Source organism: Microcebus murinus, chromosome 24 (genome assembly GCF_040939455.1).
Source record: "Microcebus murinus isolate Inina chromosome 24, M.murinus_Inina_mat1.0, whole genome shotgun sequence".
Taxonomy (NCBI): Eukaryota; Metazoa; Chordata; class Mammalia; order Primates; family Cheirogaleidae; genus Microcebus; species Microcebus murinus.
In genome coordinates this window covers 30688761-30716261 of record NC_134127.1, presented here as the reverse complement: position 1 = coordinate 30716261, position 27501 = coordinate 30688761, and the positions used below count along the sequence as shown (strand labels likewise).

The 27501-nt window shown below is 46.1% G+C and overlaps 1 protein-coding gene across 4 annotated transcripts in view; it reads left to right on the top strand.

The window, feature by feature from the left end:
• FBXO25 (F-box protein 25) overlaps positions 1 to 25856 on the top strand; it is a 55990-nt gene extending 30134 nt beyond the window's left edge. For 2 of the 4 annotated variants that reach the window (XM_075997300.1, XM_075997298.1), the window contains exons 6-11: positions 3628 to 3721; positions 4694 to 4878; positions 5524 to 5706; positions 10318 to 10461; positions 14027 to 14053; positions 14908 to 25856. In XM_075997300.1, coding sequence (XP_075853415.1) covers positions 3628 to 3721; positions 4694 to 4878; positions 5524 to 5706; positions 10318 to 10461; positions 14027 to 14053; positions 14908 to 14997 — 723 coding nt within the window. In that variant the 3' untranslated portion in view covers positions 14998 to 25856. The other 2 variants (XM_075997299.1, XM_075997301.1) reach the window with 2 other exon arrangements.
• Positions 25857 to 27501: the final 1645 nt, after the last annotated feature.

Genomic DNA, 27501 nt, shown 5'->3' with positions numbered 1-27501 from the left:
TTGTTCTAGAGTTTTGTTTAAGTCCATTATTTCTTTATTAATTTTCTGTTTGGAGGATCTGTCTTGTGCCATCAGTGGGGTGTTGAAATCTCCGGTGATTATGGAGTTGCTATTAATCCATTTGCTTAGATCCAGTAAGGTTTGCTTTATGAAACTCGGTGCACCTAAGCTGGGTGCATATATATTTAAAATTGTTATCTCTTCTTGTTGAAGTGTGCCCTTCACCATTATATAATGACCCTCTTTGTCTTTCACTACTTTCGTTGGTTTAAAAACTAAATCCTCTGAAATTAGAACTGCCACCCCAGCCTTTTTTGGCTTCTATTTGCTTGGAATATCGATCTCCACCCTTTTATTTTTAGTCTATATGCATCTTTGCAGGTTAGATGTGTTTCCTGAAGACAGCATATACTTGGCCTGTATTTTCTTATCCATTCAGCCAGCCTATGTCTCTTGAGTGGAGAGTTTAAGCCATTCACATTTATTGAGAGAACTGATAGGTAAGGTAGATTACTGTTCATTCTGTTGGGTTGGATGTTGTTGCTATGATTTCTGTCTTGAGCCATTGTAATATCTGGCCTTTAATATTTTTGGGTTTTGGTTGTTTTTATATTCGTGGGTTATTATTATGATGTCCGTGCATAACGCTGTTTTGAGTACTTCTTGTAGGGCTGGTCTTGTCTTGGTGAATTCTCTGAGCCTTTGCTTGTCTGAGAATGTCTTTATTTCTCCTTCATATATGAAGCTTAGTTTTGCAGGGAATAATATTCTAGGCTGGGCATTGTTTTGTTTCAAAAGAGTGAGAATGGGGCCCCAGTCTCTCCTTGCTTGTAAAGTCTCATTAGAGAAATCTGGTGTTATTCGAATTGGCTTTCCCTTGTATGTTACTTGCTTCTTTTGTCTTACAGTTCTTAGAAGGGCCTCTTTAGTTGATACTTTGGTCAGTCTGATGACTGCATGTCGTGACGTCTTCCTGTTTGCATTGAATCTCCCAGGGTTCCTGTGAGCTTCTTGAACTTGTATATCAAGATTTTGAGCAAGGCCTGGGAAATTTTCCTCTATTATATCTTCAAACAGCTTTTCCAACCCTTGAGTGTTGTCTTCTTCCCCTTCTGGTAACCCTATGGCCCTCACATTAGGTTTCTTCACATAATCCCACAGCTCTTGTAGGCTTTGCTCTTTTCTCTTGTTTCTCTGCTCTATTTCTGTGACTGATTTATTTAATGGAGGGTGTTATCTTCAAGCTCTGAGATTCTTTCTTCTGTTTGATCTACCCTGTTCTTGAGACTTTCCACTGTATTTTGTAGTTCCTTGAATTGATTCTTCATTTCCAGGAGTTCGGTTAAACTTTTCTTCATTGTGTCTATTTCTTTTTCCATATCCTGGAGGCTTTTTGTGGTTTCTTTGTGTTGGTTATGGAGTTGTTGTTGCAGCTCGGTGAGTGTTCTTATGATCCACATACGAAATTCCTCTTCTGTCATATTGGTTGCCTGATTTTGGTTGGTGTCCGTTTCTAGGGGGCTGGTGCTCCTCTTTGGGGGTGTGTTTTCTGTTTGGTTCTTTGTATTTCCTGAGTTCTTTCGCTAATTTCTTCCCATGTTGATCAGTTGTTGTTTCTTTCCTTTAGGTTATTGTTTGGGTATTCACACACCTTGTTTAGTTTCTGAGGCGTTAGGTGGTGTCTGTGGGTGAGATTGGACCACTCCCTGTATATTGAGTCAGTGGGTGCTGTGGAAAGGCTGTGCAAGGTGCCGTCCCTGTCAGTAGGTGGCGTTTGCTTGGAGGAACTAGCTATGCTGTTGATTTTGTGTCCTGTTATCAGCTCTTGCTTTGGGCGGAGCTGGGTTGGGTAAGCCTGCCCTCAGGCAGTTAGCTGGGGTCAAAGTTCTGTTCTCTGCTTCCAGGAAAAGCTGTCAGGGCGGGGCTGGAATGGTCCCGCTCAGCCAGAAAGTCTGGGTGTGGGGGTGGGGCTGTCTGAAACCCGCAGTCTGGAGCGGGCCTAGCTTTTTTCCACCCTCCCCAACTCCGCAGCTACTCCTGGGCCTCTGCCAGCAGGCCAGACCACAAGCCACGAGGCCTCCCCGGACTGTGATGCTGGCGGGGATGTTCCCTGCACAGGAACGCCACCTGGGCTGGGCGCACGGCCTCCTCCTGGGAGGAGGGTTGTCCTCTAGGATGCTGATCTGCCCCTGGAGGCACACACACCTCATTAGGCTGTTCAAGTATAACCTTTCTGTGCCCCGGGCAATGCTAGCCCTTGGTGCAGGGGATCTGGTCTGCAGGTCCGACCTCTGGGTCCCAGAGTTCAAACTGTATCCCCACCAGGGAGAGGAGTTCCGGTCCCAATTCACCCACAGGGAGCCCAAGCTGGGTCTATGTCTCTCAGCCTCTGAGTCGGCACCATTCTCCTGGGAACACCGTGCCAGCAGCACCTGGGAGAACTGGCGGGTAGGGATCTCACAGTCTGAGTTCCCGAGTCAGCTGTAGGGTCCCAAAAGGGAAGGTCCCGTTCCCTGGAGGTGCCTCTGGCCGGTGGCTGTATTGTCTCTCTGGGCAGCCGCGGGTAGGGTCGGCGGAGGGGAGGAGGAGGCAATATGGCGCCTGCCGCGCGGCTCGGGTGTATGCACACGGTGGTGCCACGTGTGCTACAGGCTCACCGCTGGCTGGCGGCGGCGGTCTCTGGGCTGGTGTCCGCAGGTCTCTCCACCCGCTGGGGAGCCCACCAGCAGTCCCAAATGCAGGGGGAGGGAAACAGCAAATCCACCTACCCTTGCCGCTGGTCTCTGGGCTGCTCCGGTGGTCTCAGCCTCCAGTTTTCCTCCGCAGCCTCCTCCCGTGGAGTCTCCCGGGGTCTCAGGTACCCCTCCTTCCGGCCCTCGTCCGCTGTATGCTCGTCTTCTTGCTTCTTTTTTCTATTTTCTGCTAGAATCTGTCTTTTCTGCAGAGACACTCTGTCTGGCAGTGTTTCTCGTCCGCCATTTTGCTCCACCCCGGTTTAGTTTTGATTTTTCTTTTTAATTTCCAGATGGAAGGGCTGTTTGATTTTCTGGTCAACAAACAATAGCAAGTCTGGACGTAGTCTTGAAAAATACTTGTTAGTGGTCAAGCTCCATTCTAGCCTCTTTCTGGTGGGCCCCTGTGCTCTGGAGGTTGGAAAGGTGAGAGCTACATTTCACACACTCTTGCAGCTAGGGTTCTGGGAGGAGATCAGCATTCACTAGCTAGCTGTACGGATGCGAGATCGGAAAGTAGAAGCTGCTGCTGCCTCAACTTCCTCATATTAAAATCTTATGAATGGGGCTGCAGGTAGGGAGGGGCAAAAACCTACCTAGGTACAATGAACACTATTCAGGTGATGGGCACACAGTAGCCCTGACTTAAGCATTATAAAAGCTATCCATGTAACAAAAACATTTGTGCCCCCTTAATATTCTAAAATTAAAAAAAAATTCTTTCAGTTTAACACAGGTGGTGACTATTTCCTACAACTGGACTCAGGTTGACACAGTGACTTCGTTTAGAGTGCCATGTGTTAGCATGTCTCCATGGTTTTGTGACATATCAGTGTGGTTTGTGTTTCCATGATAGATTTTAGATATTCTCAGCTTTTCTTCTCTTCCCTTTAAGCTCCTGCAGCTAATTGCAAAATCACAGTTAACATCATTGAGTGGTGTGGCACAAAAGAATTACTTCAACATTTTGGATAAAATCGTTCAAAAGGGTAAGATGATCACTGATGTTTTTAATCTAAATCTTAATTAGAAATGCGCAAGGAGGTGGGATTTTTTTTGTCTTTCCCCGGTGTGTGTGCTGTCAAAACAGTGATGTAGACACAGGTGCCATCAGACAGGAGCACAGGTTGTCCCTCCCTTCCAAGTGTTACTGCCGTTTACTTTTCTTTAAGTTGCTTTTGCACACAAAGGGCTATATTAGGCAAAATGACTAATCCCAGAGTTTTAAAAAACTATTTTACCTTTTCATGGTTAATCACCGTGCATTTTAGCTGTATGGTTCCATAATTAGCAAGATGGTGACTTATTCACGTAAACATCAGATAAACCAATAATTTTCTGTTTAATAAGCTTGCCTTGATTAATTAGTGCCTATTAGTAAGTGACACTTTAAATTTCACATCATGAGTTTATGCATATATAGGAATTTATGGCTATATGTATTAAGCCATTTAAAAATATTCTCATTATACTTGCAAAATCTCAAAAATAATGCCACTTTGGGTTTCAGTGAAATTGGATCTTTTTTATTGTATAAAATACACATAACATCAAATTGACCATTTTTAAGGGTTCAGTTCAGTGGCATTAAGTCCATCTATAGCTCTTGTGAACCATCACTACCATCCATCTCCAAACTGAAACTCCGTCCCCGTTAAACACTAACTCCTCAGCCCAGTGACTGCCACTCTACTTTCTCTCTCTGAATTTGGCTGCTCTGGGTGCCTCATGTAAGTGGAATCATGCACTGTCTGTTCTTTGGTGACTGGCTTATTTACTTACTATGATGTCCAAGGTCTATCCATGTTGAGGCATGTGTCAGAATTTCCTTCCATTATGTATGTATAGACCATATGTTGTCTATCTGTTCATCTGTTGTTGGATATTTGGGTTGTGAAACTAGACTATTTTTAAAGGCAGTGGTTAACTGTATCATCCAGTTTTGTTTTTATTTATTTCAGTCCTCGATGACCACCACAATCCTCGCCTGATCAAAGATCTTCTCCAAGACCTGAGCTCTACCCTCTGCATTCTTATCAGAGGAGTGGGGAAGTCAGTATTGGTGGGAAACATCAACATTTGGATTTGCCGATTGGAAACTATTCTCACTTGGCAACAGCAGCTGCAGAATCTCCAGATGACTAAGGTATGAATACCCTGATGTAAGAGTTACTGCTCTCTGTTTTTATGTCACAGAAGTCATTACCTTTTCATGTGAGAGACTACTGAAGGGTTTGGGAAGTTTTTTTTTTTTTTTTTTAACCATTTCACAACTATTGAATTGTTTCAAAATAGAATTGAACTGAAAGACCCCTTAATGGCTTTTAGTTGTTGTTGGAAAGACTGTGGGTGGTAACCATCAAACAGGGCTGATCTGGTAGTAAATTAATTCACCTTTAAAGAAAAACAAGTATTTCGGTTATTAAAATAACATTCAATGAATGAAGACTAAATCATATGGCCAGTAATTTTCCATTTATCTAGTTGTTGCTTCTCCAGGAATAGTAGTTTTTTTCCCCTCTTGCTGTCTTGCAGGTGGGGTAGGTGTGTGTGTATAGTTCATTGGCAATAGCAACCAAAGCAAAAAGCAGGTACAAATCGTGTAAATGGAAGCAGCTGGTGCCAGCCCTACCCAGGATCACGGGCATATGGTCCCTTTACGCCTGCCAGGGATGGGGCACAGCAACACCTGGACCGGAGAGCCCCTCTGAGACTGGATACCCTGCAGGTCTGTGTGAGCAGATGCTGTGAATTGTCTTCTCAGTGACACGCCCTATGTCTCTCCTTCCAGCAGGTGGACAGTAGGCTGACGCTGAGTGACCTTCCTCTGGACATGCTGAACGACATCCTGTACCGCTTCTCGGATGGCTGGGACATTGTCACTCTGGGCCAAGTGACCCCCACGCTGTACATGCTCAGCGAGGACAGGCAGCTGTGGAAGAGGCTGTGTCAGTACCACTTTGCCGAAAAGCAGGTGAGTGCAACATGGCCACGTCCTGCAGCCTTAGCAAGAGGCTGGCTGTCCCTTCTAAAGCATCAGGACCAGTCAGTAGCTACTAAGATCCCTTATGGTTTTTCTCCTCTATAGAGCATGAGGTTTATTCTTCATATTCAGAAAGAAACGTATTAATAATTCTAAAAATAAGCCAAAACAAAAGCTCTTGCATCAAAGCAAGAGCTGACCAGGAGTACCAGAGCCTCTGCCTCTCCTCCTCATCCACCAGGTCTGCACACCCTGAGCAGCTGCGCGCCCTTGTGAAGCTCACTCAGTCTCTGTCAGCACCTGGGTGAGGGCAGCACAAGCGTGTCCAAGTGTAACTCACTCGGGGGCCAATTCCTTGTCATAGCAAAGCCCTGTGGTCAGCATCACCAGGCCCCCGTGAGACTTGGTGTCCCTCACTCACCCCGCAAACATGCAGGTGAGAGGGAGGTGTGCTCGGCTCGCACCAGGTGGGTGTGCTGCTCTCGGGCAGCGCTGCTGACCCTTGCACACAGCATGGGGGCCAGGATGCTCCTGCAGAGAAGCACTGTCACCCGTGGGTCCTAGGCAAAGAGAAGGGCCTGGCGCAGGGAGGTGTCCTGTGTTTGGGGGGAGCTAGGGAACGAGGTGGAGGCTCAGCCACCCAGGACCCCCATCCTCAGAGGAGCCAGCACAGCCCTGGGAGCTCTGAACACCTTGGTTCGCGTTGAGGAACAGGCTTGGGGGGACACCAGGAGACTCGAGGCCTGTCCCAGAAAGGAAGGGGGGTGGGCAGGGACATGCCAGGTCAACAGGAGGCTCTAGGAGGGGAACCTAGGGCGGGGGCTGCAGGAGAGGGCAGTCTGAGCGAGGTTCTCGCAGAGAGCAGTTTGCATCTGGAGGTCTGGAGAGTGGGGCCTGGACAGCTTCATGGAGAGAGGGCAGCATGATGGGGCAGAGCCTGCAGGTGCCGATTGAGGAGACAGCACAGGGACATGAGGCAGAGGTGCCCGGATCCAGGGGCAGTACCTCAGGAGAGGTCAGTGCTGCGGACAAAGCCCATGGATTCGCAGTGTGGAGGGTCTGGTGCCTTGGGGAAACCGTCTCAGGTGGGCTTGTTGGGGATAATCTAAGGGATCAGGTGTTGGTCTGTGCGGGGAAGACAGTGGCTATATCCAAGCATCAGACATGGGGTGGGTGCCGCATGGCACTGGGAAGCAGGACTTGCATCCTGGGATGAGGGGGGTGAGTCTGGGACGGCCCTTCTGGGCTTCAGGCCTGAGCTGGCCACACAGGTGTCACCAAGAGTGCCTGACAGGTGTTCATATGTCCAGCCTCAACGTGTCCTGACGGTGTCTGTTGACACATTGTGCAGGCCTTGCTGCTCTTTACAGAACCGCTGTAAGGGAGTCAGTGTCTGTTCTGCACCAATACCTAACGTCCTCCCAGAATGGGTGGGTTGGGGCAGCGGCCTGTTTGCACACATTTTCTTGATTAATTATAAAAAAACATAGCATCAAAAGATTAATTATCGGGCATTTATTGAAACCTTAAAATCTGTACCCCCATAATATGCCGAAATAAAATAAATTTTAAACATAAAAAAAAAAAGATTAGGCCGGGCGCGGTGGCTCACGCCTGTAATCCTAGCACTCTGGGAGGCCGAGGCGGGCGGATTGCTCGAGGTTGGGAGTTCGAAACCATCCTGAGCGAGACCCCGTCTCTACTAAAAATAGAAAGAAATTAATTGACCAACTAAAAATATATATACAAAAAATTAGCCGGGCATGGTGGCGCATGCCTGTAGTCCCAGCTACTTGGGAGGCTGAGGCAGAAGGATTGCTTGAGCCCAGGAGTTTGAGGTTGCTGTGAGCTACGCTGACGCCACGGCACTCACTCTAGCCAGGGCAACAAAAGTGAGACTCTGTCTCAAAAAAAAAAAAAAAAAGATTAATTATCTACTCTCCAGGGCTCATAACAGTAAGGGGTGAAGAAAGGCAAGGATATTAGAAATAAATTGCCTGACGAAGGCGCAGGTTGGGAAGTGCCTCAGAGTGAAGCTGACGCTGCGGAGGTGGGCAGACTTGGTCCATGTAACATGGGAAGGGAGGGTCGCCAGGTTCTCGTGACCTTAGCATCTGGTGCGGATGTTGGACTTGATGGTATTTAGGAGAAGAACTGCAGTAGGGGAGTTCTCCATGTGGACGGTGGAGCAGCCCAGAGCCAGGAGAAGGAGAACCAAGACAGCAGAAGTTGTCCTTATGCTCAAGGTGCTAATGTGTTTTTTTTTTAATTTCAGCATATTATGGGGGTACAAATGTTAAGGTTATGTATAATGCCCACACCCCCTCCCACCCGCCCGACACCCGATAAATGCTATTCCTATATGTCCACTTAGGTGTTGATCCGTTAATACCAATTTGCTGGTGAGTACATGTGGTGCTTGTTTTTCCATTCTTGAGATACATCACTTAGTAGAATGGGTTCCAGCTGTATCCAGGAATATACAAGAGGTGCTAGATCACCATTGTTTCTTAAAGCTGAATAGTATTCCATGGTATGCATATACCACATTTTATCGATCCACTCATGTATTGATGGGCATCTGGGTTGTTTTCACACCTTTGCAATTGTAAACTGTGCTGCTATAAACATTCAAGTGCAGGTGTCCCATTTGTAGAGTGTCATTGGATCTTTTGGGTAGATGCCCAGTAGTGGAATTGCTGGATCAAATGGTAGATCTGTTTGTATCGCTTTAAGGATCTCCATATTGTTTTCCACAGAGGCTGAACTAGTTCTCAGTCCCACCAGCAGTGTAGGAGTGTTCCTATTTCTCCACATCTACGCTAACATTTATTGTTTGGCGACTTTTTGATAAAGGCCATTCTTACTGGAGATAAGTTGATATCTCATTGCAGTTTTTTTTGTTTGTTTGTTTTTTTGTTTTTTTTTTTTTTGAGACAGAGTCTCGCTTTGTTGCCCAGGCTAGAGTGAGTGCCGTGGCGTCAGCCTAGCTCACAGCAACCTCAAACTCCTGGGCTCGAGTGATCCTTCTGCCTCAGCCTCCCGGGTAGCTGGGACTACAGGCATGTGCCACCATGCCCGGCTAATTTTTTATATATATATCAGTTGGCCAATTAATTTCTTTCTATTTATAGTAGAGACGGGGTCTCACTCTTGCTCAGGCTGGTTTCGAACTCCTGACCTTGAGCAATCCGCCCGCCTCGGCCTCCCAAGAGCTAGGATTACAGGCGTGAGCCACAGCGCCCGGCCTCTCATTGCAGTTTTGATTTGCATTTCCCTGATGATTAGAGATGTTGAGCATTAGAGATGTTCATATGTATGTTGGCCTTTATTCTGTCTTCTTTTGAAAAATTTCTGTTCATGTCCTTTGCCCACTTTTTGATAGAGTTGTTTGATTTTTTCTTTCTGATTTTCCTGAATTTTAAATAGATTCTAGTTATCAGCCCTTTATCAGATGTGTAGCTTGCAAAAATTTTCTCCCATTCAGTGGGTTGTCTGTCTGCTTTCTTGACAGTTTCTTTGGCTGTGCAGAAGCTTTTTAATTTGATCAGGTCCCATTTATTTATTTTTGTTGATGCTGTGATTGCCTTTCGGGTCTTCTTCATAAATTCTTTGCCTAGGCCAGTGTCTAGAAGAGTATTTCCAACGTTGGCGCTAATATTTTAACAGTGCTTGGTGGATACGACCACTGTACAACCTTTTTATTTTTCAAGATGTCCTCTTTTCAAATTCTGTGAGAACTGGCTGCTTTCCGTTCGCATGATGTCCTCAGGGCTCCATGCTGTCTCATGAAGAACGTCATTCTTTTTTAAGGCTGAATAATAGTCCACTCCATGTATATATCACATTTTCTTTATCCATTCAACTGGTGACGGATGTTTGGTTTGTTTCGTAAAAGTTTGAGGCTTTTACAAATAATGTTGCTGTGAACATTCACAAATGAGTTTGTGTACGGACACGTGTTTTCATTTCTTTTGGATGTGCACCTAGGAGTGGAGTATCTGGGTCACACAGTGACTCCGTGTTTAACTTTGAGGAACTGGCAGACTGTTTTCCAATAGCCATGCATGAGAGTTTCCAGTTTCCACATCCTCACCAGCACTTGTGATTATCTGATCTGATTTTAGCCATCCTCGTGGGCATGAAGTGGGGTCTCATTCTGCTTCCCTGAGGACTGGGTTACTGAGCATCTTTTCATAAGATTGGCTGTTTGTGTATCTTCTTTGGAGAAATGTCTTTTCAAGTCCTTTCCCCATTTTTAAATTGGGTTGTCTTTTTATTATTGAGTTGTGTTCTTTATATTCTAGATGCAAGTTCTTTATACAATATATGATGTGTGTAATTGGTTCTAACTTAATAATATATCACAGACATCACCCCAGATAAGAACATTTAAATCTGTCTAGTAGATGCTTGGTGTTCTGTTATACAGACGTACCATGATTTGTTTGATTCGTGCCTTACTGACTGAATCCATGTAAGTTTAATTTCAAATAGTTAAATGTTTCATGTATGATACTGCCTTTTAAAAATAGTTTTGCACCTGATGGTATGTTTTGAAAATCACCTTCTGATTCTGAACAGAATTTTGTTTGTGTTTAGTTTTGTAGACATTTGATCCTTTCAGAAAAAGGTCATATCGAATGGAAGTTGATGTATTTTGCACTTCAGAAGTATTACCCAACTAAAGAACAGTATGGAGATACTTTGCACTTTTGTCGGCACTGCAGCATTCTCTTTTGGAAGGTAATCACTTAAAATATACTCTTGGAATTTGAGGATTGAAATTTGATGAAACAAACTATTCACCTATACTGCAAGTATAAGGTAAAAAAAAAAATGGAAAGTACTGTTTATGACAAGAAACATCAAATGTTGGGGCTGGGGAACAGGCGTTCATAAAAGTAAAATGTACTTTTGGTCCCTGTGGTTTGGATCAGGATTGGCGCGTGGTGCTCTTCCCCGCGGGTGCCTTTCTCCCTCACAGCATCATGTGTGGGAGGTGTGTCCCGGGGCGGGTGAGGCTCTGGGTGCCCCTGACTGTCCTGGGCCTGGGGCAGAGATGAGCTTCCTGTCCCCTCCCATGGATCTGAGGAGGAATCGCCTGAGGCCCGTTCTGAGGATGGCCCCCGTGTCCACAGGGGCTGGATTGGGTCTCGGGCGTCCCCTTTCGGTGCAGAGGGTACACACCCAAGTCACAGCCTTTAAAATAACCTGCACTTGCTCATGTATTTGATCAAAACATGACGAGACCATCATTACCTATCCACAGGTCTGATCCTTTGGTGAAAGACTTAGGATCGTTGTCTTCAGCAATCTCAGTACCCAAGGAGTAGAGTGGCAGCCTCTGTCCCGTCTCATTCGCTCTCTAAATGTCCCTGATGATGTTTCCAGTCAGAGGTGAACTCTGTATGCCACTCCCTTGGAACAATTATTTTCTTAACATATTAATATTGTTTCACCCCGGAATGCATTTCCATGGTTTGATGTGTGGGGACAAGTGTTGAAACTGTAGAAGTCCAGTCCCTGGAGTGGCCACCACGCCCTAACCTGTGAGCTCCAGGCCTCGAAGGGGATCTCCTGCCGTCCCTGCTCAGGAACAAGCTCCCATAGCGATGGGCCGTCTCTGCCTTCTGCCTCCTCTGGGCCTGGGGAGATGTGGCTTTTGGCTGGTAGCTGTTATAACCTGTTTTGATTATTTCTTTTGCTTTACATTTATCTAAATTTGTTATCATAGGAGTCACCAGGCAAGCTCTAGATTGCTGGAAAAGAGACAACTGCTTTTAATATTCTATATTTCAAATTACATTTGTACTAGGGTGGCTTTTTTAATTATAGACTATGGTTGAGCAAAGATTTGGAGTTTTTCTTGTGTTATGTCAAGAGTTTAGTTTATCAAAGGTGAGCAGCAGCATGCTGTTCCTGATGCTTCCACGCATGAGTAACTTGAGATTTCATTATTTCTGATTTATTGTTTTATACATTGGTGTGATTCCCCTCTTCCCTGAAATTAAAAGGATGTCAGTGTTTTTGCAGTAGAACAATTGTTTTGTACAATGTTGTTGAGCGTTTTGTATCCACCATTGTCCTCATCCTTGGTGAGATCAGCAGACGGCTCCTCAGTGGTGACACATGGGATGAGGCTCGTACCCTGTTCTCTTCTCCGTGGTCCAGGGCACAGAGTACACACAGCAGGAGGGACATCTGTACAGAAAGGGGACAGGAGGTGGGCTGGGTTCTTGTGACTCTGAGACCAAGGGAGCAGGGCGGTCCCTGTGGCCTGTCTAGGATGAACATCTGTGCTTTCTGGACACAGGAGGGTGAGTCTTCACCCAGAGTGTGGAGCAGATGCAGTGCCATCATTTCTAGTTTGAGTTCGTGCTTCTCCTAAGAGTGACTTTTCCTTTTTCTCCTGAGCACATTGTTTTATACTGTAGCAGTATTAAAGCAGGCATACCTCCGAGGGGACTGCACTAGCATAGGAGAGAGGGCTTTCAGTTTGTGTGACAGTCAGTGTCCACTCACGACAGTATTCGAGAGCACTGAAGCTCTCCCTCTCTGCTGTCCCCTGGGCTCCTGTGGTCGGGCAGTACAGGCTGAGTGTCCTTTATCTGAAATGCTGGGACCAGTGTTTTGGATTTCAGATTCTTTTGGATTTTGAAATTTGCATATGTGTAACAAGATCTTGGGGATGGAACCCAAGTCTAAACACAAAATTCATTATGTTTTGTACACATACCTCACATACACAGCCTGAAGGTAACTGTATGCAGTATTTTTAATAATTTCATATATGAAACAAAGTTGTGTTAAGTACTTGTGTATGGAATTTTCACTGGTGGTGCCATGTCAGTGCTCAAAAGGTTTTAGATTTGGTAGCATTTCAGGTTTTGGATTTTCAGATTAGGAGTACTCATCCTGTATAAGAACATGCTGCTTAAGTTTCCAGAAATATGTAAAATCTGATTTTTTTTCTGAGAGGTGGTTTTTAGCTCTCCAAAGTAATTTGCTTGCAATTCTTGTATTTAGTGATCCATCCTGCCATACTGAATCGTGTTGTGGAAGTTCAGGACGGGTCTTTCCTGGTAAAGGTGTCTCAGTCCTGGATCTTGCTCGTCTTGCCTGGGGGCAGCCCGGCCTCTCCCACCAGACGTCACTTGGAAGGCAGTGGTCACAGTCCATTTTTATTTCTGAATCTGTGTATGAAAGAGCATGAAAAGAGATCCCTCACCTTGACTTAGCATCGTAACAGATGAGGAGCTAAAGTCACTTAAGAAGCTACTAAGGAAATAGGGTGAGGGGTGGGGACTTCAACCCCTGACCTCCTCAGACCTCTGGTGTGACTTTGCTGGCTCCCAGCCGTGTCACTCCCGGCAGTGTACATGTTCTGACCCGCAGGATCCAGGGCTGCCTCATCTGCTCCTGCGCTGGCTTCCCTGTGTCCCGGCTCTGTGGAACTGTAGTCACTTTCTGCCTTTCTCAGAAAGTCTCTAGCACAGTCTGGGTGGAACCAATAGGGTTACTGAAAGAGTTAGGGGTCACTGAGAGCCATCTGGGTGCTGGGGACAGGGAGAGGTGGTCCCCCAGCTGTGCAGCCCTCACTTAAGGTCCGTGGATTGTGGGGGTCAGGGAAGCAGTGTGAGGACACGGTATTTCCAGATCCAAAGACTAGGCCCTGACGTCTACCCTGCAGGCCTGCGTGGCCACTAGGAGCAGAGCCAGAGCTGGACCCCAGGAGAGGTGCCATGGGTCTGGTGGCCCTGGTCTTGCTGGTGAGCAGCATCAACCAGCTGAGCCTAGATCTCTGGGCAGGGTGGGGAGAGCCGCTGCCCGGCAGGGCCATCCGGTGGGTGGTGGGCTCCCCCAGGGTTGCCTCCATGAAATCCTGGGCAAGTTATGTGACACAGAGTGGACCCTCAGGACGTTAAGGAACAAAGGACTTCCTCCCCCAAACCTGTCATAATCTTTCCAGTGTAAATGATACATAGAACTGTCAGTATCACTTTATGTACTTTTCATTGAGTAGTTTTGAAGATGATTTAGCACAGCACTTTCTTCAGCTGTCAGTTGAGAGACTGTCTTCACCTGCTTTGAGCAGGTGGATCCTGGTGTCCTGAGGTGCTTCAAGTGCTTGCTTCTAAACTCTTTGTGCGGCCCAGAGTTAGTGACCCAGTGTTTGCAGTTATTTTCACAAATAGCATGCATAGAGCCTATATGCCTAAATGTAGCGCGACTCTTTTATAATCTTAATTTTTCCTTTTTTTCTCCCTTCACTGCATTCCTTCCTGGTTCTTTCTTCACAATCTCAAAGGACTACCATCTTGCTTTACTGTTCAAGGTACCTCCGTGTTTCACCACATACTGCGTGTGTTATGTTGTCTGAAGCGCATCATCCTTGCCACCACCTGGCTCCGTCCCAGCTCTTACTGACTTGAGCCGAGTCCCAGGACCTCGAGGCAGGTCTCAGCTGCCCCTCTGGTCACTCGACAGGGTTTAATGAAGTATCTCACAGCCCAATGCCTGGGTGATGAGGGGGACTCTGGACGTGCCCGTAAACACTTAACTCAGATAAAAAGACATCCGCACAGCGCCTCGGAGCAATGCCACCCGGGCCTGCACTGGGGAGACCCAGCGTTGACTGTGCACGGCCTCTGTGTGTGCCTGTGTTCCTCCTAAGAGTTTGCCAGTTTTCCTCCACAAAACTTACTTTTCTTTCTTTGCTTCCCTTATTAAATATACCTCTTGGAGGTGTGAGTGCACCAGCTGCTAGGCACTCCCAGAGCAAGCATTGGTCCATGCGATATGTTCCCCCTCACAGCAGCCTGGGTCCCCGTCCCCAGTCTAGCGACACCTGCGCCTCCTCCTGGCCTGTGGGAGGATGAGCGATTGGTAGGTTGAACCCTGAGAAGCGAAACGAACCCTGGGACCAGAGGGCAGAAAGAGCTCCGTGGTTTCTCTTGTGGCCGTGCAGGTTCTGGGGTAGCTCCTCTAAGTGGGGCCAGACTTAGCTCTGGAATTCCATGGGAACCTCCAGCCTCAGCTCAGACACTGGCTGCCCTGGTCTTGCCCCCTGGGTTACTCCCACGCACTTGGAGGCAGGGCCTGGGGTCAGCAAAGGCCTGCAGCCGTCTCCCCAGAAGTGCAACGGCAGTGGTGGCAAGGCCCCTGACCCTAACCCTCTCCCTCCCGCAGGACTCGGGACATCCCTGCACTGCGGCCGACCCTGACAGCTGCTTCACGCCTGTGTCCCCACAGCACTTCATCGACCTCTTCAAGTTCTGAAGCTGCCCCTCACCCTGCCGTCTGCTGGAGGCCGTCCTGGTGCCGTGTGGGGCTCCGTGTGCAGCGCTCTGGTCCGGCGGGGCAGGGCGTGGTTGTGCACATGCATCTTTGGAGGTCGGGGCCCACGCAAAATCATTTCTACTTCCATCTGTGAAAACTTTTCTTCTGAGCATATTAGGATTTTTTCTGAGCAGTTTTTCATATTTTATATATATGGTTCAAAGAAGATTTTGGATTTTCAACCCCTCATTCTGTGCTGAACTGATACAGAAGGCCTTCTAGAACATGCTTCTCCATTGTCAAACCATAGTTTCCCCATTTTATAGCAATCGGAGTGGGGGACAAAACAGTTGATCTTTGTAAATACATTGTGCAGAATATTTATTTTTTCTTAAAACATATTTTAACTCCATTGGCTGTGCCCAAATGAGTCCTCTTTGAATACAGAACGAACCTAGGGAAGTGCTGGCACGTTCCGACTGGCGGTAGGGGGTCAGCTGTGCGTTGCGTGCTATGCCCTACACGGGGCAGTGGCTTCCCTGGGCACCAGGTATAGGCCTGGGCAGGGCACCTGCTGCCAGGGGGCCGTGTGCACGCACACCTGGACTGTGCCCACCAGCCCACGCAGGAGCGTGTGCCCAGACTGAGCTGGGAACAGCCACTGTGGTCTAAACTCCTTTCACAGACAGGAATAAATCACATTTATCCCATATACCTTTGTCAGTTTTGCATCTTACTGGAAAACACAGTGATTTTGATTTTATTCAAGTCTTTAAAAGATTGTTTTAAAATAATGCATGTCCACTTTAGAAAATTTTGAAAATAAAGGTATATATAAAAAAATAAAATCACCCCCAGTGTTTCTGCCCAGAGGCTACTGTGCATGCTGAGAAGAGCTGGCCACACCGTCTCTTGGCAGCCCGTGGGTAGAATTGTGAAACTGTACGTTTTCATCTTGGTAGGGTCAACGGACCCAAGCTAATCATTTCTACTTTATGTTTTTTTCTTCTCAGTGTATTAAAATCTGTAATTTTATGTATTTATAAATGCAAATCAAAGATTTTCAATTTTCAGCCTCACATTCTGTGCCGAACTGACATGAAAGGCCAAGAATACGCTGCTGCTCTGTCAAACTAGTTTGCCCCCAGGCATGATGCGGATGCTGGGGCTGCTGTGAGGTACACAGGAGTCAGAGTCTTTGTAAAAGCCTCAACGTGCCATGTTCTCGTTTTCATTTCATAACCAGCCCCCTTTTTAGAAGCATTTACGTGTATCTTCAATATTCATTTGGAAGCATGGTTGTTACTGGGCACGTGACAGCAGCAGATGGAGCCTCCCTCATCACAGCATTCGGGCAGCTCCTGACTGCCAGCGTTACTGCATACAGACGGCTGTGCAGGGGACTCTTCCTCACGGCAAAGCAGAAGTAGAACCAAACGGTGACCAAACGTTTAAGGTTTTAACATACATTTCCAGATTGCTAGTGAGAAGAGAAACTGTCATAACCTTTCTAAGAGAAGGAGTATATTGAGTTTCCATGATTCCTGAAGCACAGATATTGTTTCTTTTTCTGTTGGTGCTATTTTAGTAAGTGAAGAATTGGATATGTGCTTTATTATGAAGTTGAACGTTTTTGTGTATTTACTGGCCATTTGTTTTTGGTAAATTAATATGTGTTCTTTGCCTGTTTTCCTTTGGGGTGTTGGTCTTTTTCATGTGAATTTCTTCTTAAAAGGGCATTAACCTTTTGACGTTGTGGTTCTTTCCTTCAATTGGTCATAAACCTTTTAATGATCTCAATGCTATTCGGCTGTGCTCTAGAATCATGTGTGTGCATTTAACTTGTATAAATCAAACAATACCTGCTTAGAAAAAAAAAATCAAGATTGATGGTGTAAGGGAGAGGATTCCAGCAATCGCACAAAATTTGCATGTTTTCACAGGTGGTGGTTGCTGCCAGCCCAAACCGTCAGTGCACATTGGCCCACTGAGGCAGGTGTGCCCTGGGGGCTGGGCAGGCATGGAAGGCAGCCCACTCACATTGGAGGGTTCATGGAGGGTGTAGACAAAGAATAAAGACAGTTTTGATCAGTTATTTATAGTAAATCAGACAACACCAGAGATAAGAGGAAGTGTAAGTTCACAAATCTGGTTGTTATATCTGAATGCAGAGTCTGTCAGAGGGTCTGCTTAAAGTAGGGGTGCCACTCATTGCGGGATTAAACTACTGTTTTGATGTACTTATTTGCAACAAAGTAGAGATTTCAGGACACCAAGAGCCTGAGACAGACAGTAAGCTTCACTCGCCCTTGATCTTGGCAAAGCGATACCAGGCTCTCGAGATGCCACTTCATTTCTGGTCCTGTTGCCCAGAAGCTGGTGCTGGCGTTCAGTCGCAACTTCCCTTTGCCTGTGTTGAGAGTTGAAAAGGCACGTTTCTCACCTCCTGTGTGAATCAGACAGATCAGAAAGACCAGCAGCTGTGTCTCGGCAGCAGACCCAGGGCAGCTCTGTAGTGTTAGTAGTTTGCCAGAGAGGTGCCGTTATCTGAGTGCACACGCTGTGCACATCTACACAGGGCTATTATGGAAAAACTGTAAGAATCTGTGTACAGTTTCTGCCTTAAATGCTGCTTTTATAATCAGAGCCTCAGAAGAGTTTTGGATCCTGGACCCTTCCTGAAATAGTTCATCAGCCCTCATAGTATTTTGTAGAGTCCTCATGATTTGCTATAAACAAAATCATGCATCTGTGAATAGAGTTTCGCATCTTCCTCAGTTTAGATGCCTGCTTCTTTCTTTCCTGCCTCCTTCCCTGGCTAGAGCCTCTGGCACACTGTTGAGCAGCAGAGGCAAGAATGGGCATCCTTGTCTCGTTCCTGGCCCCAGGGAAAGTGTTCAGTCTTTCACCACCAACTGACGTTACCCGTGGGCTTTCCATAGATACACTGTACCAGGTTGAGGAAGTTCTCTTCTGCTGCTAGTTTGCTGACTGTTTTTATCACGAAACGGTGGGATTTTGTCAAATGCTTTTTCTGCATCTCTTGAGAAGATCACGTGGCTTTCATCCTTCATTCTATGGATGTGGGGTTATTGCATGCACCGATGTTTGTATGTTGAACCAACCTCGCCTTCCCAGGCTGATGATGCCCTCTGAAAGCTGCAGTTCTAAAAGGCAGAGGATACATGACTATAAGCTCCTCTCCATCACTGAGTGTTTGCACCTGCTGGACTCTGTTCACCTCCCTTTGATCCCTACCTATTGCAGTAGCAGGTGCCACCCAGTGAAACAGCCAGAAAATTTGCAGCATGTGTGAAGACAAGAAGGACTCACGTAGCCCAAAACACAGCAGATGTGCACCAGCTGCTCATCGACCTCTGATGATGAGTGCCAACTTCTGTCCTGTCCTCAACTTCTCTGCACTTGTGTCCGTCTCCTGCCTTCACTTGAGCAAGCCTCGCTCCTTGTCCCTGCCTGTTGTTTCTGCCCAAAGGAAGCAGACCCTCGATACTAGAAGGCAGTGTCCCCGAGGGCCAGTGGTGATTGAGCGCCGCTTGGCTGGTAGGAGCTGCTCACGGATGTGGTCCTGCCTCTTGGGTTCCAGCAGGGAAGAGCTGACTCATGTCAAGGAACTGCTCTTCCAGGCAATGGCCCTGGGCCTGCACCCTCACGCCCCTGCAGCTACCGCCTCTGTCTCTGTGTACAAAGGGGTCCCGCTATGCGGCCACTCCCCTGAGCACTGTCCTGGATACAAAGCCGTGGGGGTCGTGTGCCAAGGGAAAACTGGGGACTTGGCGGTTGCCCCTTCAGAGAGTGGTGGAGAATCGAGCTGTGCTAGGTGGGCGCAGCCTCGTGCCACAACTGTCACACCCCACCCACAGCCAGGCTTCCCTGAGGATGGTGGGTCCCCAAGGAAATGCTCTTGTGCCCCTTGTTTAAATAAGGCACAGTAAAAAAGATAAGGTATCAGACAGGAGAGACACCACAGCTGTTTTAGTTTTTGCATGGAATTTCATTTTTGATAGTCATTTGAGAAACTTGCACAGATGAAGGCAAGTAGTTTTTTTTTTATCTACCTCTGTAAATGATTCTAATCTCATTAAAAATTTTTTCCTTGTGGTAAAATTTATCCTAACTAGTGTACAATTTAGTGGTACCTTCACATTGTTGTACATTTTTATCTTGTAAACTGAAACTCTGTCCCCATGAACACCAACTTACCCTCTCCCTCCCTCAGCCCTGGCAACTCCATCCTGCTTTCTGTCTCTGAATTTGACCACTGCAGGGGCCTCATGAGTGGAACCAGAAGGGATCATCCTATGTCTGACTTATTTTACTAACTGTTATGTCCTCAGAATTCTTGCACGTTATAGCATGTGCAGAACTTCCTTCCCTTTTCAGACTTAGTAAGCTCTCATTGTTTACTTATATACCACACTTTGCTATCTGTTCATTTGTGGATGGACACCTATGTTGCTTCCAAACTCGTGGCAGTTGTGAATGATGATGCTGTGAATGTGGGGGTACAAATTTCTCTTAAGGACCCTGCTTCTTCTTTGGCGTATATACCCGGAAGTGGAATTTCTAGATCATATGATAATTGTTTCTAATGTCTGAGGAACCGCCTTGCTGTTTCCACTGCGGCTGCATCATCCTATTTTCCTACCAGCAGTGCGCAACGGTTCCAGTTTCTCCCCCTCCTCTACTATAGTGGTGGTTTTCTGGGTTCTTTTTGATAGTAGCCACCCTAATGGGTGTGAGGTAGCATCTTACTGTAGTTTTGATTTGTTTCTCTGATGAGCAGTGATGCTGAGCATCTTTTTATGTGCTTGTTGGCCATTTGTGTGACTTCTTTGGAGAAATGTCTATTCAGGCCCTGTGCCCATGTTTCAGTCATGTTGTGTGAGTGGGTGTTCTTGAGTTATAGGAGTTCTTTGTATGTTCTGGGTATTTATCCTTACCTGGTAAATCATTTGCAAATTACTTTCTCCCATTCCAAAGGTGGCCTTTCACTCTGTTGTTTGTGTCCTTTGATACACAGATGTTTTTTCTTTATTTTGTTGCCTTTGCTTTGGTGTCACGTACCAGAAATCACTGCCAAATCCAATGCCATGAAGATTTTCCCTAACATTTCCTTCTAAATGTTTTATACTTTTAGCTCTTGATTTTGGTCTTTGATCCATTTTGAGTTAATTTTTGCATGTGGTTAAGGTCAGGGCTCAGTTTCCGTCTTGTGCATGTGGATGCCCAGTTGTCCAGCACCGCTTGGTGAAAAGACAATCCTTTTCCCATCGAATATTCTTGGGACCCTTGTTGAAAATCAGTTGACCGCATGTGTGAGAGTTTATTTTTGGGATCTGTTATGTTCCGTTAGCCTGTGTGTCTTTCCCTGTGTCCAGGCCACCCCATTCTGTTCACTGCAGCTCTGTAGTAAGTTTCGAAGCAAGGAAGTAGGAAATGTCTGGCTTTATTATTTTAAGATTGTTTTGGCTGTTTGGGATCTCTTGAGATTCCACATGAATTTCAGGATGGGTTTTTGTATTTCTGCAAAAAATGCCACTGATTTTGAGAGGGATTGCACTAAATCTGTAGACTGCTTTGGGTAGTATGGACATCTTAGCAATATTAAGTCTTCCAATCTGGGCTGGGTGCAATGGCTCATGCCTGTAATCCTAGCACTCTGGGAGGCCAAGGTGGGCGGATTGCTTGAGGTCAGGAGTTCGAAACCAGCCTGAGCAAGAGCGAGACCCCCTCCCATCTCTACTATAAATAGAAATTAATTGGCCAACTAATATATATAGAAAAAATTAGACGAGCATGGTGGCGCATGCCTGTAGTCCCAGCTACTCAGGAGGCTGAGGCAGGATTGCTTGAGCCCAGGAGATTGAAGTTGCTGTGAGCTAGGCTGAGCCACAGCACTCACTCTAGCCTGGGCAACAAAGTGAGACCCTCTCTCAAAAAAACAAAAAAGTCTTCCAATCTGTAAACATGAGGTGGCTTTGCATTTGTTGTGTCATCTTTAATTTCAGCAATGTTTTGTAGTTGTCAGTGTATGGGTCTTTCACCCCATTAGTTAAGTTTATTTCTAAGTATTTGAGTCTTTCTGTTACTAATATAAATGAAATTTTCTTAATTTCTTTTTTGAATTGATAGATTTTTGTGTAAATTTTGTATCCTGCAGCATCACTAAATTTATTAGTTCATTACTTTGTGTGTGAATTCTCCAGGGTTTTCTACATGTGAAATTATGCCATCTGCAAACAAAAGTAATTTTGCTCCTTTCTTTTCCAATTTTGATGCCTTTTCTTTTTCTTGCCTAGGATTCCTGGTACTGTGTCGAATAGAAGTGGTGAGAGTGGGGATCTTTGCCTTATTCTTGATCTTAAGATAAAAGCTTTCACTCTCTCTCCATGGTGTATGATGGGCTTTTCATGTAGACTCAACTCATGTTGAGGGAGTTTTCTTCTGTTCCTAGTTTGTTGAGACTTTTTATCACAAAAGGGTGTGAGGTTTTGTCCAAGGCTTTTTTTTGGTCTCAGGTGGTATGATCACATGATTTTCCCCTTCATTCTGTCTCACTGATTTATGCAGGTCGAGCCATCCCCGATCCCAGGGACCAATCTCACCTGGCCGTGAAGTACAATCCTGTCAGTGTGTTGGGGGTCCTGTTTGCTAGTGTTTTGTGGAATATTGAGACACAAATCTTCATCAGGAATCCTGGTATGTGGTTTTCTTTTCTTGTCTTATAGGTCTTTGGTTTTGGTGTCAGAATAATGTCGGCCTCATAGAATGAATATGAAAGTGTTCTCTTCAGTATTTTGGAAGAGTTTGAGGAAGATTGGTTTAATTCTTCCTTAAATGTTTGGCAACATTTTCCAGCAAAGCCCTGGGCTTTCCTTTGTTGTTACTGAGTCCATCTCCTTCCTAGTCATAGGTCTGTTCAGATTTTCTGTTTCTTCATGATCAATCTCGGTAGGTTGTGTTTCTAGGAATTTGTCCACTTCATGTAGGTTACCCTGTCTTCTTACGCACAACTGTTTACTGTACTCTTATCCTTTTAGTTTTTGTAAAATTGGTTGTAATGTCCTCTCTATCTGATTTATTTGAGTCTTCTCTCGTTTTTTCTTAGTTTAGCAAGAGTTTGTCAATTTTGTTGATCTTTCATTCAATCTAGACTTTGCTCTAATCTTTGTCATTTCCTCTTTTCTGCTACCTGTGGGTTGTCGAGTCTTTTTTTATTAGTTCTTTGAGGTGTACATTTAGGCTGTTTGAGATCCTTTTAAAAATGTGTTTATAGCTATAAATTTCCCTCTTACCACTGTTTTTGCTGTGTCTCATAATTTTTTACATGTTATGTTTTCATTTGACTTGGGATACTGTCTGATTCCCTTGTGATTTCTTCTTTGACCCAGTGGTGAAGAGCATTCATTTTCACAGAAATATTTATGTACTTTTCAGGTTTTTTCCTATTGATTTTTAGTGTCATCCCACTAATAATACTTGTTGCAAATTCAGTCTTTTGAATTTTATTAAGACTTGTTTTGTGGCCTTAACATACTGTCCGTTTTGCAAGAAGTTCCATTTGGACTTGAGAAAAATGTGCGCTGCTGTTGCTGGGACGGTTCTGTGCATGTTGTCAGGTCCAGCTGTGTGGGGCTCACAGCTGCTGTCTTCCATCCATAACTGAAGTGGGGCATTAAAGTCTCTGCCAGTTACTGCAGGGCTGTGTTTGCTTCATGTATCTTCTGGGTGAATTTTCAACTTTATTTAAATAATATGAAGGTAAAATTATAGAATGTCTGGGAATTACTTAAACATAATCCATTGGGCTGAGGGTAACTATAAATGTAACAAGATTGGCCGAGGATTGGTAATTATTGAGGCTGGAAGGGGGTAGGTGCACATAAGAGTTTACACTGGGGTGCAAGCCCACTTTTTATGTACCGGGGCAGATGGTGAATAGTTTTGCCAGCCACAGGGTGTCTCTTGCAACCACTCAGGTCATCTGTACACATATGAGTGTGGAATGGACACTGAAATTTGAATTTCATATGCTTTTAATGCCATGAAATCACCTTACATTTTTTCTCCATTTAAAAATGCAGAAATCATTCTTATGAGCTGTGCAGAAACAGGTGGGCCACACAACTCTACTTTGCCAACCCTGATTTGCCTCTTTGTATATATTGACATTTTCCATTTACAAAGTTATATAATATTAGCTTTTTGTACTTGTTACTCTTTCTACAATGAATAGATATATTACTTTTGCAATCAAAGTATTTTTTTAAAAGCCAAAACACAAAAAATGTTACCCATAATTCTACTTCAAGATTTCACATATCTTTCCAGTACTTTCTCTGATTTTGCTTTTTGAAGATATGTAACATGTTCCCAAATAGAATACTCCCCTCCCCAGAAACCCTAAGCACCAAGTTGTGTGTCTCTCCCAATCTGCATCCCCTGGGAAGCTGGTTTCCTTTGGTGCTGCTGCCTGTTGGGCTTTAGAAGATGTCTCACAGAACAAGAATTTTTGCCACCGTCTTCTGCCCTACAGCATCAGTTCTCTAAAGGAAAAAAAAAAAAAAACCCACATCTCAAAAAGAAAACTCACAGCAAAGGGTATTTATCATCACCTCCAGACTTGTTCAGCTTTCTTAAAAATAAATTTTAATTTAAAAAATCACATAACATGAACTTTAACTTAGTAAGAAAATTAAACAGAAACAGTGCCAAAAGGATCAATATCTTGTTCTGAAAAGTAAAATTCTATCCAGCCTTTATCACTGAATGAACATATCTTATTTGCAACTATGAAAAGCCATGCCAAGACATTAACTTCTAAATATGTTGGTCTATCCATCCAGATCGACAGCCTTAGGTACGGGACAGTCACTGTTCTGAGAAGGACACACCTGTAGGAGGGGAAACCATTTGGAGACCCTGGTGAGAAAATGGTCAGGAAGGACAAGAGTTAGCAGCAGACTGATAACGGCTTCCAGAAATAATCAAACAGTAGAGAGGCACCAGGAAACTCCAGGAGATACGTACTGACCCAGAGTGTGGTCAGGAAGCATACCAATCCTGCCTGTGGCACTTGTGAAATGCCTCACAAAGATGACACCCACTTCGCAATCACAGCTTTCTATTTCCCCAAGGCCCACCTAGGAGGAAGCACACCTGCTGGCCTTGACAAGGCACGAGAAAGGGGCCCCGACTTCCCATGTTTAATGTTTATGTGGCATTCACTGAGCTATGGCAGGCATAGTGCCCTTCACAGCCACATGTTCCCCAAACCCTGCCCTTCCCATGGGCTCTGCTCAGATGGGAGAGCACCTGCGGAAAGCTGCAGGTGGGCTTCTCCCAAAACTACCACGTTTTCCCTCAAAAACTCAGGGTCGAGATGTGAATCAGTGGCCTTTTTAGTCAGCTAGCTTTTCTGTGCATAACCCGGACAGGCCCTGGAGGCCCCGGCATCCCTGTGGAGCCCAACCAGGTCTCCCTCACAGAGCAGCAGGCATCGCGCCTGCTGGCACCAGCCTCTTCCGAGGTTACAGCAGGGAGGACTTTGCCTGCTTCAGCCTTCAGTAATGAGGTTGAGGATGGAGGAGGAGACACCAACCCACACCAGGGGGGACGACAGCACTCCCCATGTGAGGCTGTGCGTACACTGCAGCAGTTTGGTTGCAGATGGCCACATTCTCCTATGTAGGGGGCAGTTACCTGGAAGGGCTCAGGAGAACTTAACATTCCAGCAGCTTTAAGTCTGAATTACTTACTTTCACACAGTTTTGTAGCCAGAGGTCACAAAATCATGTCTCAGCAGTGAAGAAAAGCAGGGCTCTGTGGCTTCCGGCCTGTGCTCTGAGCAACGTGTGCCAACGCCTCTTCCACCTGGAGCTGGCCTTCCGTCTCCTCAGCCCAGTCCACAATCAGGTGATGGCTGTGACGCAGATCCCAAGCAAGCAGGATTCTCTGCAGTGTGGATACTGCACAGGTGGCAGCTGTCTGTTCACCATCCTCTGGTCTGAAGGCAGGGTGTCTCTGGTTCCACTGCAGCGTTTTGATGAGTGCCTACCGTGAAACCAGACACTTCTGTGGGAAATGACATGGTCTTACCTGCGTTTTGGCTGTGACTTCTTTTCTGGAGCTGCCAGATGGATCGACCCAGAGTGCTGTGGGCACCTGTCCAGGGCAGAGGGCTGCACACCTGGCCTAGGGGAGCACTGCTTGCAGAACACTGGGACAGCGTGGAGAGGACGCAACTGGGAGACACGTGAGGAATAAAGGCCACCGGCTTAAAGGTAGAGTCATCACCACCTGAGCCTCATCCCAGCGTCACTGATGGTGGATGATCAGCTCCTGTCCTGCAGCCCTGGGAGGCACACATGGGCCCCCAAGAGGTGTCCCTGCCACAAAGACATGAGAGAGCCTTTAGATCTAAAGGAAATGCACAAATGGAAGAACAGTTGAGCATCAAGCAAAACGAGAGTGTTCAGGACAAATGAGGTGGGGGAGGGTAAAGGGGGCTCCGTTTCCAGAGTCACAAGACTTGGGAGACAGAACAGCTGTGCACAGCTCTTGACTGAGTCCTGGTTTGGGGGAAAAAATAAAAGCAGCCAAAAGACATTTTCCAGACAATTAGGAAAATTTACATAAATATGGGTATTAGATGGACTATTGCGGGATTTGTGATGTACCTTTAAGTGGCTCACTGCATGTGGCTATGCCCACACAAAACAGGACAGACCAGCAATTGTTCAGTCTCCACCACTGAGTTTCTGGGCATCCATTGTACTGTTCTTGCCACTTTTGCATAGATTTTATTTTTTCATAATAAAAGATTTTTAAAAATTAAATACTTGTTCCTCCCTCAAAAGAAGCCAGAATAAAATATGCCAGATGAATTATGAGAATTAATCACCATTTATAGGTTTAAATGTAGTTCGTTCCTCTTTCATCATCTGCTGACTCTGCCAGGCTCAGGGATGGGACATGCCTCGGGGTAAAAAGCAAAGCTGTGACCCAGAGCCTCCACCACGCCTCTGCATGCTGTCGTGGCCCAGAGCCCCCAAGGGGGAAGTCACAGTTGCAATTGTCAAACATTCCTTAGATGTATCCGGCTTTGCTGGGAGATGGACTTTCTTGTTCACCTCTGAGTTCAACATTTCCTGCAGTTAAAATTAGAATAACTCTTTCATTCAGGATGTGTTACTCCTAGACGAAACGGATATCACATTCTGGGAGCTGGAGAAGTGGGCAGACACAGAATCTCAGGAAAAGGTCTGGGAAAACACCTGTGTTTAATGTTCAGCTCTGACAGCTCAGCCTGCAGCTTCTAAGAACAAATGCCAAGAACAACATCCCTCAGGCCCCCCACTGTCCTGGGCCTTGGGATAAAGTCAGACTCTGCAGGAGCCTGAGTGAAGGCACCCACAACCCTGGGCAGCTGGTAGAGTAAAAAAGTAAATTCCAGGTACAAGCCTTTTCTTTTAAATCATCTGCATAAGACCTGCTAATTCAGGGTGTCACCTACTTAACATGTTACTATAACTTTTCACTCATTTTACACAGTAAGGCATAGGCCAGATTCCTAAAGGTATGCTGTTGCCATGGAAGTGTCTCCCAGAACTCTCAGATCCACTAGTTCTGCTGAGGCCGGAGAGTGGCTCCGGCCTCCCCAGTTACATGACGTTGTCCTTCCATCAAACCCACACCCCACGTAGAGAACAAAGCTGCGCCTGTGTCTGATTGATGACACCTGCCAACAGGACGGAGCTCTGCAGGGCCTGGCCTTGAGGGAAGGCTGGGGGAGACCCTGTCTATTCAGGGAGCTGTGCCAGGCCAGGACCTGCCACACCTGGAACAGAGGAGCAGCAATGCCGGCGGCTCTGCTCTCCACATGACATGAGGGCGCTGGTCTTCTCTAGGCCTCAGAACCAGGGCTTAGACCCAGGTCCACATGGTTCTTAAACCGGCCCAGTGCCTTCCCTCACCCAGTCTACACTTAGGCATCTGCTGAGTCCACACAGGCCGCCCCCAGGAGCAGAATTTACAGCCACAAGGTAGAAACCGGCAAGCAGGCAGAGAGGAGGAAAGTGAACAAATGAACAAGGAAGAGGCACCCAGCAGGGCAGACCCAGGCTCAGTGTGGCCAGGCAGCAAGAGGGTTCCACAAATGCCCTTGCTCTAGGAGGGCCGAAGGTGGAAGGACACCCCCCCCCCCGTCCCCAGCTGCCCTGGGGTCTCCAACCCTTCCTCGAAGGGCTGGGGACCTCCTCCCCCATCCTGTCCTCACCCCCCACCCTCCTCTAATTTTTTAAGTGAATTGACTGAGCGAATACTAAGTGCACTGCAGTATAGATGGTGCTCACACGTGACAACAATCATAGGAAATCTGAGAACTGGGGTTCCAGAGGCATAGACCAACCCTGCCCCCTTTCTAACATAAAGGGGAAGAGCATTCCAGAATCTCACAGGAAAGGCCTGCTGGGAGAGAGACAG